The sequence below is a fragment of the Diadema antillarum genome, unplaced genomic scaffold (assembly GCF_040938485.1).
Source record: "Diadema antillarum isolate AM-2024a unplaced genomic scaffold, OU_Dant_1.0 scf00000039, whole genome shotgun sequence".
Lineage (NCBI taxonomy): Eukaryota > Metazoa > Echinodermata > Echinoidea > Diadematoida > Diadematidae > Diadema > Diadema antillarum.
Genome location: NW_027270928.1, coordinates 660,055 through 672,125, shown reverse-complemented (window position 1 = coordinate 672,125; position 12,071 = coordinate 660,055). Strand labels below are relative to the sequence as shown.

Here is a 12,071-nt window from a genome sequence, read left to right as displayed (position 1 = left end):
TCTTTGCTACAATGGAATATACTGCCTTGGGCATTGTTTATGAATCTATCATTATTGATTTTTACGTTTACAAAACTCATGAAATATTTGAAATTAAATGATTTTTGTATTTTGCTATGTAAGTGAATATCTTTTTTTTTTATGGGTCAGCTAAACACATGGGTTGCTTCCTTTCTCCGATTAGTCATTAGTGTACATCTCTTGGGGCATTTTGTTATTCGTTTTTATTGTTTGTATTATTTTTACCTGATAATATATTTGTAATTGTATACCGATGATATGATGTGTGTGTGTGTGTGTGTGTGTGTGTGAGAGAGAGAGAGAGAGAGAGAGAGAGTCTGTTTGTGTGTGTGTGTGTGTCTGTTATAATCCCAGTATGTACATATATAACTTTCCGGCTCATGTGCAATGAAGGCGCTAAACTGATGAACTCTCACCATTACGTTTGACTTATCTTTTGACTTAGCATCAAAATTGCCTTTAGAACATAAGTCTAATTCTAAGACTCGACGCACAATTAAGTTTCGCATGGCTTGTAAGTCCCGTGCTGCAGGACTTACGCATGACCTCAAGTTTTGTGAAACAGGTGTTCAAAGTTGTGCATAGAGTAACGCATGACTTTGTGATTTGCACGTGAGTTGGGGACTTGTCGACTCAAGCGTGACTTATTCTAATCTTCTTTGGGGAACACCCACTCGTGATGCATGTAATAACAGTACTGTGTGTTGTGAAAAAAAAAAAACCAAAAAAAAAAACAACCTTGAAATTCTGTTCAATTATTCATTATTTTCTTTCCTTAATAAACTCGGATGGTATTCGTAAAAATATTCAGAATGTTAGATTAAAAATATATATATGTATGTATAGATATATATATATATATATATATATATATATAATGTATAAAGCAGTGCTGCTCATAACATGCAAATTTGACAAGTTTTGTAAGCTAAAACTGGCGATTCCTGTGAAAATGCAACCCTTGAGTGTTTTGTTTTAATGTTTTAGAGTTCAATGAAAACGTATTACACTGATTTTTTTTTGTTTCATATTCGTGCATTCCTCTTTGAGGAATTTGTATTTTGCTCAAGTGATGCAAAGGCCTTGCTCAATTAGCTCCACCATGGGGGGGGGGGGGGTGATTTTCCAGTTTTACATATTTTTTTTTATTCTATCGGACCACTTTATATCAAATATTTCTTTTTCTTTTTCTTTCATGAGCAAGGCATAATCACGATAATTTGCCTACACACTCCCTTTTATGGTCAAATGAAAGTTCCATTTCCAAGACTTAGTAATGATATATTCAAGTACATGTTTCTTCACTTTGTCTCCCTCTACAAATTGAATTTGTTAAGATCACAACTGCTGATCTGTGAAATAACAAACATGTCCAAAAAGGAACGTGTTATCCTACAGATCAGCAGTTGCGATCTTAACACATTTAATTTGTAGAGGGAGACAAAGTGAAGAAACTTTCACCTGAACCTTCACCCCTCTTTAATAGTAATATCTGTCCTTGATTTAATAATATATTATATCCTAGTCGAAGGGAACGTCGCCTTTGAGTCACCTTCGACTAGCAGTACAGTGGAACTTGATGCAGTAGTAACATAAGAACATTGATATAAAGCTTCTGCCATTATCTGATGTAATGGTGAAATTTCAAGGGTAATCAAGAGGATGCCACACAAGGAGAAATATACCATATTGAGAGGCCCCTATGTGCATTGAACAGTTATATTCAAGGGGACATTTTAAGTATCATGTAAATAGTAATGACAATCTAATGACTGATGAAGATTCGTCTGTGATTCATAACTGTGTTAATCTGTATTAAAGTGCGCATGACAAACACAATCCAATGATTTTGATTTATATCAGAATACAAATTAAAGTTATGAAATTGTACACATGCAGATTCTGTTTTGGGTAAATTTTGATATTTCAGATACCACTTGCTCACTTATTTCAAAGGCTTTGAATGTTTATTAATTCAAAAATACATTTGCGGTTTTCATCTCTCACTTTTTACGGTTTGAATGGACGTACTAGAAGGAATAGGATTCGTATTTTCCTCCTGAATGAGTACATAATACCATTTAGTTCAGTCTGTCACTTACTGGTTGCCAGCTGTGCTACCTCATATACTGTTACTAGTGGACGGGTCCCTGCGACAGAGTTTGACAAAGTGTTTCGTTATATAAATGGCAAGTCAAAACTATTTTCTTTCTATTGAAATAAAATCTTACGCAAGTAAAAATTGGGGCAATATCTATGTGGCCGTGCATTACAAAACCAACAAAAAGTCGCAACTTCATTTTACGCGAGGACTTAAGAAGGTGAAAAGGATCAACCAAATCAGTCTTTAGTTGTTGTGTTTTTGTGAAAGAGCTAATCTTCTTCTGCATTATAGTCAAGGTTGGGATCACAAAACGAAAGGGAAAGTGTGTTTTCTGACACTTTTCTATAACCCCTTTTTTGTAGGGTAGTGTGATTAGTTATGTCTCAGAGGCCCTCTTTCATTTCATAACAATCCTTTACACACTCTTCGCTTGCATCTCTAATAACTTTTGAAATATTGATACTACTGCTTTGAAAAAAAATCATTATCATGGGCAGAATGTGTTGACAAAGCATGGTTTAATAACAGCTTTTTAATAATCTGATGATAACTTCATTGTTGCTTCTATGGTGATTTACATACTGTTTCTTGTCCCATTCATCGCGCAGCGAACACAATGAATAGACCTTGTACTGTAGAGCCTCTTTTCTCAGTACACACTTTTTCAGAGTGTGTACTTACTCTTTCCAATATTAAGATAGGTCAGGGGAGTCCATTTGAATGGAGTTATACACCATTTTAAAGCTTCGAATCTGCTTTGTCAGAATCTTTCCTGTAATATAAGTTACATAAAAATCCATGCCTGGCGATTTCTGATGGTTTTGTGACACAGGGTCACATATAACCTACACCTAGGGTAAAGTCTTTCATCTCGTTCACAACTTCACTATCCTATTGACAGGAAGAAACATGGCACCCGCCGGAGAAATTTGCAAGCCGGACAAGGAGATCGTAAACTACGCCCTCAATCTGAATATGGGGAAAGGTTTTCAGCGGTGAAATTAATCATATCAGCTGTATAGTGTGAAATTGTTTGAAGTTTCACCCTCCTGGAAAGCAGATTGTATCACCTTTTCATTCATTTCCAATATTTTAATAAAACTGTAATTATCAAATCCTCAAGCATAATTCTTTACTAATTGAATCGTCAGGTTTGGGCCTTGACATGCGCAGTTTTATCAAAACGTATTTAATTCGCAGAGGATTTTTTATTTGATGATAATCATTTTTCTTCTCAACCTTGTTATGCAAAAAATGAAATGCTGATCAATATATCAAAACACGTGCAATCAACCAATTAAAGTCTCTTCTCTGAAATCTCTTTGCGAAAATAAAAACAATGTAGAAAATAATAAGTTGGTCAAATAGTGATTTGATGTATTAATCGATAATCACGATATGTGTATAATACTTTCCCCAGTCTTTACTACAATGGAATATACTGCCTTGGGCATTGTTTATGAATCTATCATTATTGATTTTTACGTTTACAAAACTCATGAAATATTTAAATTAAATGATTTTTTTTTTCACTAAGTGAATATCTTTTTTTTATGGGTCAGCTAAACACATGGGTTGCTTCCTTTCTCCGATTAGTCATTAGTGTACATCTCTTGGGGCATTTTGTTATTCGTTTTTATTGTTTGTATTATTTTTACCTGCTAATATATTTGTAATTGTATACCGATGATATGATGTGTGTGTGTGTATGTGTGTGTGTGTGTGTCTGTTATAATCCTAGTATGTACATATATAACTTTCCGGCTCATGTGCAATGAAGGCGCTAAACTGATGAACTTGCACCATTACGTTTGACTTATCTTTTGAGTTAGCATCAAAATTGCCTTTAGAATATAAGTCTAATTTTAAGACTCGACGCACAATTAAGTTTCGCATGGCTTGTAAGTCCCGCGCTGCAGGACTTTCGCATGACCTCAAGTTTTGTGAAACAGGTGTTTAAAGTTGTGCATAGAGTAACGCATGACTTTGGGAGTTGCACGTGATTTGGGGACTTGTCGACTCAAGCGTGACTTATACTAATCTTCTTTAGGGAACACCCACTCGTGATGCATGTAACAACAGTACTGTGTGTTATGAAAAAAAAAAAAAACCAAAAAAAAAACCCTTGAAATTCTGTTCAATTATTCATTATTTTCTTTCCTTAATAAACTCGGATGGTATTCGTATATATATATATATATATATATATATATATATATATACATATATATATGTATAAAGCAGTGCTGCTCATAACATGCAAATTTGACAAGTTTTGTAAGCTAAAACTGGCGATTCCTGTGAAAATGCAAGCCTTGAGTGATTCGTTTTAATGTATTCGTGTTCAATGAAAACGTATTACACTGATTTTTTTTTTTTGTTTCATATTCGTGCATTCCTCTTTGACTAATTTGCATTTTGCTCAAGTGATGCAAAGGCCTTGCTCCATTAGCTCCACCATGGGGGGGGGGGGGGGTGATTTTCCAGTTTTACATATTTTTTTTAGTCTATCGGACCACTTTATATCAAAGATTTCTCTTTCTTTTTCTTTCATGAGCAAGGCATAATCACGATAATTTGCCTACACACTCCTTTTTATGGTCAAATGAAAGTTGCATTTCCAAGTAATGATATATTCAAGTACAAGTTTCTTCACTTTGTCTCCCTCTACAAATTTAATTTGTTAAGATCGCAACTGCTGATCTGTGAAATAACAAACATGTCCAAAAAGGAACGTGTTATTCTACAGATCAGCAGTTGCGATCTTAACACATTTACTTTGTAGAGGGAGACAAAGTGAAGAAACTTGCACCTGAACCTTCACCCCTCTTAATAATATCTGTCCTTGATTTAATAATATATTATATCCTAGTCGAAGGGAACGTCGCCTTTGAGTCACCTTCGACTAGTAGTACAGTAGAACTTGATGCAGTAGTAACATAAGAACATTGATATAAAGCTTCTGCCATTATCTGATGTAATGGTGAAATTTCAAGGGTAATCAAGAGGATGCCACACAGGGAGAAATATACCATATTGAGAGGCCCCTATGTGCATTGAACAGTTATATTCAAGGGGACATTTTAAGTATCATGTAAATAGTAATGACAATCTAATGACTGATGAAGATTCGTCTGTGATTCATAACTGTGTTAATCTGTATTAAAGTGCGCATGACAAACACAATCCAATGATTTTGATTTATATCAGAATACAAATTAAAGTTATGAAATTGTACACATGCAGATTCTGTTTTGGGTAAATTTTGATATTTCAGATACCACTTGCTCACTTATTTCAAAGTTCAGTCTGTCACTTACTGGTTGCCAGCTGTGCTACCTCATATACTGTTACTAGTGGACGGGTCCCTGCGACAGAGTTTGACAAAGTGTTTCGTTATATAAATGGCAAGTCAAAACTATTTTCTTTCTATTGAAATAAAATCTTACGCAAGTAAAAATTGGGGCAATATCTATGTGGCCGTGCATTACAAAACCAGCAAAAAGTCGCAACTTCATTTTATGAAAAGGATCAACCAGATCAGTCTTTAGTTGTTGTGTTTTTGTGAAAGAGCTATTCTTCTTCTGCATTATAGTCAAGGTTGGGATCACAAAACGAAGGGGAAAGTGTGTTTTCTGACACTTTTCTATAACCCCTTTTTTGTAGGGTAGTGTGATTAGTTATGTCTCAGAGGCCCTCTTTCATTTCATAACAATCCTTTACACACTCTTCGCTTGCATCTCTAATAACTTTTGAAATATTGATACTACTGCTTTGAAAAAAAAAAACATTATCATGGGCAGAATGTGTTGACAAAGCATGGTTTAATAACAGCTTTTTAATAATCTGATGATAACTTCATTGTTGCTTCTATGGTGATTTACATACTGTTTCTTGTCCCATTCATCGCGCAGCGAACACAATGAATAGACCTTGTACTGTAGAGCCTCTTTTCTCAGAACACACTTTTTCAGAGTGTGTACTTACTCTTTCCAATATTAAGATAGGTCAGGGGAGTCCATTTGAATGGAGTTATACACCATTTTAAAGCTTCGAATCTGCTTTGTCAGAATCTTTCCTGTAATATAGTTACATAAAAATCCATGCCTGGCGATTTTTGATGGTTTTGTGACGCAGGGTCACATATAACCTATACCTAGGGTAAAGTCTTTCATCTCGTTCACAACTTCACTATCCTATTGACAGGAAGAAACATGGCACCCGCCGGAGAAATTTGCAAGCCGGACAAGGAGATCGTAAACTACGCCCTCAATCTGAATATGGGGAAAGGTTTTCAGCGGTGCAGTGTGGAGCTCTCCGTCCTGGGATCGACTTTCAACATGCTGTACGGGGAGTGGAGGTCTCAGGGAGAATCATTGTCCGGGGAGCCCCCTGTCGTCCTGTGTGTCCACGGCACCCCGGCAACTGACGGCGCCTTTCGCCCCATTGCAAGCTTGATTGCAGAGAAGGGCTTCCGCGTGCTGGCGATTAACTTTCCTGGTAAGTCACCACGACAGAAACGAAATAAAAACAAACAAAAATAAAACAAAGAAAAGGAAACAATACAATAACAAAGGCCAAGAATGCACCTAACTTAAGTGCTATATTTTTTCGAAACATTATGATAAAATGCTTCCACAATAACTGGTCAAAGTAAATAATGAAAAACATGATATACATTGGCATACAGAGTGCACTTTTTTCTTTACTGAACGTGTAGAAACTAGAAAGTTAATAGTTTGCGATCTCTGACAAACCCCTAGCACATATTTTAGCAACCAGGAACAACCTTTGCCACAAAAATGTGCAAGTAGGCCTACGTCAAATAATGAAGATAGGCATGACAGGTTCTCCAAATCATTTCTGTGGTTTCCGAGCTTTAGGAAAACGAAGAACAAAAAGAATAAGATTCAAGACCCCAAAAGGAAAGGCCGGACACAATCTTTTAGTGTACCTGCCCTAATTGCTTTAAACAAATTCTCATGATAGCATTACAGCTTACATACTTTGGAGGGATTGGAACCCAAGACCTGCTGGTCTATTTCTTTCAAAACTTTCAAGCTTGATCCGTCAGCACGTTAAGTCGTGAATACGAGTATATGGGGGGTGTTTCATCAACGTTTGTCAGGGCTGACAACTGTCAGCGCTGACATTTTCAGCAAAATTCTTGGTTTTGATTGGCTGAGGTGCTCTGGTCACTGACTGTTACTATGGTAATTCAAGTTGTCAGCGCTGACAAACGTTGATGAAACACCCCCAGGTGTGGAGTCTGTGCGCCAATCCTGAATTGCACTGTGAACACGGTATAAAGGTACATGATCGAGGTCTCACTGGGGGCCTTTGAACAGAGTTCTTTTTTACACTTTTACCAGCAAAACAATGTATAGCAATGACAGGTAGAAAATAATAATGATGTTCATGTGTTGCAAGCACTAATGATATGTTGATCATGCATGAATGCGACTTTTGTTCTTTCTTATTTATCATCATTAGGCAATGGTTACACTGAGCTGGATTCGAGAAGAGTCTATGACTGCAGTATTAACCACAAGGTTGCCTTGGTAAAATCATTCATCTTCACCTTAAAGTTATCCAGGTGATTGCTGCTCATTATCTTTCTTTGCTATTAAAGTATTTGAAAGAGTCTATAGAGACTCTGAATGGATGTACAGAGAGTGTTTGTGTACTATACATTGATAAACATTCATTGTACGACAGTGTATCAGTTTTGATCCTCTTTTATGACTATTAAAAATGTCTGGGCAGAACAAAAAAGGATCTATAAATTTGCTGCCTTGCCTGGATTGGATAAAGACCGATATTGAATGCGTTCAACTGGCTATTAATAACAGAATACTAATTAATCGTATCCGGGGAATTACCCCCAGAGGGCAATTACCCCCCCCCCCCCCCCCCGGCAAAATACTGGTTAGTTATTACTGTAGTATAAGGTTAGAGAAAGATAAGGGTGCTATAGGTTAGGTTTAGGGTTAGGAGTTTGGGTTAGGGTTACGATTAAGTTCAGGATTAGGATTAGGATCCGCCACTGATTGGGTGATCTGAATTTTTACACGCGATTTTCACCATCACTAGCTTCTGAAAAGGGACGGTCCACTTTCGAAGGATTTCCTTTTAGTTGTTGCATATGCCGAATAGACATTAATGATGAAAACAGTAGTAATATTCGGTTTAGAGCGTAGTAACTTCTTCTTCTTTTTTCTTCAAAAGACATGTTTAAATGAATAGTGTTAAAATAAAAGATCAGAAGCAATCATCCGTCTGCCCTTACTAGGGCAGTCGTATGTTATTTGTAACGTAATATTTTTCGTAGATATCATGATAATTTCATAAAACTTTATTGTTGATATGAGTGTTTCTTTTAATATACATGCGAACATTATTGGCACATCCTTTGCTATAGGCCTACTGTAAAAATAAAATGGAGTAATCGTTTGCTCTCCTTGAAAGTTGCCGTAGGGCCTACTGATCTTTAATTTTATCATATGTAAAATTTGATTTCTTTGTCTTTTTCATTGACTCTTGTTTGTTGCAATCTATGGGCAAAATATTCGTGATGTATCATAACAGTTATTATGATTCTTATTTATTCATTAATTCATTTATTTATTTTTCTCCCACCCTTTCTCTGTCATGCCCTATAGTATTGCAATGGCGATCGGTCACTCCTTGGGGTGTACTGTGATTGCCTCTGTGGTCTGTGACCCGGAAGTACATGGCATCATTAAGTCAATCTGTGGCATTTGCGAGACTGGGATTGTACCCCACAGGTAAACATATGCAACGAGTTGATACATGTACATTAAGTCCCCTCTCCCAAAAGATTAATTTTATTTTTTTTTTAGTCCTGTCTTTTCAATTACCAAAGTGCTCTGACATGCTAGTAGTCCGGAACATTGAGGCGGTGGTGTTTGATAAAGGCTGCAAATTCATCTTAAAAATCTAAAATTGCGCTCTTGGTCTGCAAACCCAGATAAGAAGCGCGTGATCGGTTTCAGGAAACAGCCATTATTAATACTTCTGCTTGCCTGTGCGTTTTGTTGTTAAAAGTTATTCTGTAGCAGTATTATGTTCTTGGCATACACATACAAAAGGATACATGCATAACAAGCTCACAAATACACACACACACAAACACACACACACACAACATCTCTCTCGCTCTTTCTGTCTCTCTCTCTCTCTCTCGTTCGGTCTCATAAAAGGTTTATGTCTTTAAAATGTTTTCGTTTTTCTTCGTTTGACCTTTCTTGTTTTGTTGTGTTATGGTTTGTTTTGTTTTGATTTTGTTTTTATAGGGGGCAGATTGAAGCTCGCGAGTTTCCACGATACCTACCTTACATCCTCTTCAGGGCGGCGTTCCTTCCCTACATTGGCCCCATCGTTACCTTCTTGTACGCCAGGATGGCACATCGGCTTGGCTTCCGGGGGAGAACTCCTAAGGCCCAGGTCATGTCCATTTTAGAGGGGTACCTCATAGACTTCGAACAGGTGAATTATCGCACCGAGTCATATTGCATCCGTCGAAATACTGGTAATATCTCTTACCCCCCCCCCCCCCATGAGTAGCCCCATTTGTCCAGAATTGAAAGTGCCTGTGGACTTTTAGTCTATATTCTGTCGATGATGTTCGCCAGTAGACGCATTGCCATATAAAACAACCCGCAATCAGGCCTATAGCTCCGAAATATGGACTTAATCTTTGCATCTAAAATAATGTAGCAGTGTGCGTTTTTTCATGTTGGGTGAGTTGCCTTTAAAGATTCGTCACTATAGGAGTATATGATTATTTACCACCAAAACCACAGAATCAATAGAATTGCGACACCCCCAAGTATAGCTTTGAAATATAAAATATTGATTAGAGCAACCTGACAAGGACTTCTAATACCTAATCATGAAACCGCGTGTAGGCCTTACACATTGAAGGAACACTGCCTAGTATTGTATGCATATTATGACTATACAATGATAACTCAGGGATGTCACTTTGGCAGGGGCGGATCCAGGAATTCCGTAAAGCAAATTAAAGGGGGAGGGGGTGCACCCCCCATTTTCTTTTTATTTATTTTGATTTATAGTATAAAAGAGGGGCGCCCCCTCAGGATCCGGCACTGCTTTAGCGCAATTAAATTTTGTCCCCCTTGGAAAGTGAAGCGCTGTAAAGTATCAATCAGAGTTGGATTTGATAGCAGAGCCTCCAATGGTAAAATTCGTTCAGGTCTGATGCCTTTTAATTCTCTCACTTACAGTACAAAGCAAGCCTGAGTGGAGTGGCAAAGTCAAGGATTCCATACCTCTACATGTTTGCTATGGACGATACCATTATCAAACCGGGGATGTGGCCGACAAGCATGGAAGCTCTCGGGGTGGCAGAAAAAGATATCAAGGAATATTCGGAAGTAGCGTGCCATTCGGAAGAAATGTTCGAAGGTAGATATCTAAAGAAATGAAAAAAAAATAGAAGAAAAAGAAGAAGAAGAAGAAGAAGAAAAGAAGAGACACTGGTATACATGATTTGCGCCGAATAATACATCAAATTGATGTGTTGACATTCATAATCACATTCATTTGTATATTCAAAGATATACTATGTATGATTATGAAAAATAAATGGTCCTATTTATTCTCATTATTTTTCTTTAATTGTATCATTTTTCATATTCCAAGCTCTCCAATGACATATTTTTTTCTAGAACTCTATTCTCTACACATGAACTATCCCATAACTTCAGAATATTAATAAATCAAAATATATATTTTAATCTAAAGCACAATCTAAAGCGAAACTTATTATATTGAAACTCGGGGATAGAGCTGGTAAGACAGAAGTATGAAATCCAACGTGTGGACAATTCAAAGTATTACTTAAAGGTGAATCTTTAGTGGAGGTTTATTTGTGTATTATCTGATGTGGACGTATACCATGAAAAGAACAGCAAAAACATAGATCTTGTTCTTGCCTTTCAACTAATATACAACAATAACAACAACAACATTCTTGTTTGCCTGTTTTTCCCTCGGAGGGTTTAAGTCAAGCTATTTTGAAAAGAAGCATTGTTTTTTCCTCCCCCTTGATTTTATTTCAAAGGGATGTGGGAGATTTTATCTTTTGTGTCTTTACATTTATTTCTATTTTTCTTCATTTTTTCACTTTTTCAGATACGACGTTGCATAGAGTCATTCGCTTCTCCTGGGGATCTCACCGACTTCAGTTTACTCGACCAGAAACCGTTATCAAGGAGATTGTCTCTTTGCTAACAGCACTTAAAGCGAAGTAGTGTGCAAGCATCTATCATTGGACCATTTTAGAGAAATTCAATTGTATTTCGGTACTGTTTAGTTGCTGCTCTTATCTCTTTTGTCGGTTTATCATATTGTACTGGCCAATGTGTTTTACTTAAATCGACTTATACATTTACTTAATTCTTTGAAATCAAACAAACTTATCGGTGGAATACATTATTTTGTAATGTACATGCTACTCTATCATTGTTTCATGGGAATGCATGGAGGGATTGCCTGATGATTCATAAAATAGAAAAATACACTGCCCAAATTTCAAGATTATCTTTTTTTTTTTGTTGCCCAAACTGATGTGAAAGTAAAAGACGAGATGAACCAATTTAAATTTTTTTTTCCCTGGATATATTCCCCGAGAGCAGCGCCAGACAAAGACCAGACAGCTTCCGTGTACGCCAGACCTGTCATGTATAACCACCTTGTGCAGGCGAACCATACTAACGCGGGGGTTCTTTGGCCAATAAAAACAGAGTCCCTGCTGTTATAAAGCACAGAGATAAAGAAAGTTAATATATCGAACACATAAAGTTATCAAAAAAAAAAAAAAAAAAACATAGAACCAAGAACGGTTGGGCATATGAAATATAAGATATTACCCTGACTTATATAATGTATTGTATGAAAT

The 12,071-nt window shown here is 36.6% G+C and overlaps 1 protein-coding gene across 1 annotated transcript; it reads left to right on the top strand.

Annotated features, from left to right (window-relative positions):
• Nucleotides 1-6,339: 6,339 nt before the first annotated feature.
• On the top strand, nt 6,340-11,424 carry LOC139710825 (uncharacterized protein F35H12.5-like). The gene is made up of 6 exons (XM_071622747.1): nt 6,340-6,625; nt 7,619-7,721; nt 8,788-8,913; nt 9,442-9,634; nt 10,396-10,576; nt 11,306-11,424. Exons 1-6 carry the CDS (start codon nt 6,340-6,342, stop codon nt 11,422-11,424), a joined length of 1,008 nt encoding a protein of 335 aa, XP_071478848.1.
• The last annotated feature ends 647 nt before the right edge of the window (nt 11,425-12,071 follow it).

Excerpts from the sequence above, each read along its gene's own strand:
- LOC139710825 (XM_071622747.1), top strand. The coding sequence starts at position 6,340 with ATGGCACCCGCCGGAGAAATTTGCAAGCCGGACAAGGAGATCGTAAAC. Across the intron at positions 7,722-8,787 it reads TTCACCTTAAAGTTATCCAG|TATTGCAATGGCGATCGGTC; the intron begins GTGATTGCTGCT and ends CATGCCCTATAG. Across the intron at positions 9,635-10,395 it reads ACCTCATAGACTTCGAACAG|TACAAAGCAAGCCTGAGTGG; the intron begins GTGAATTATCGC and ends TCTCACTTACAG.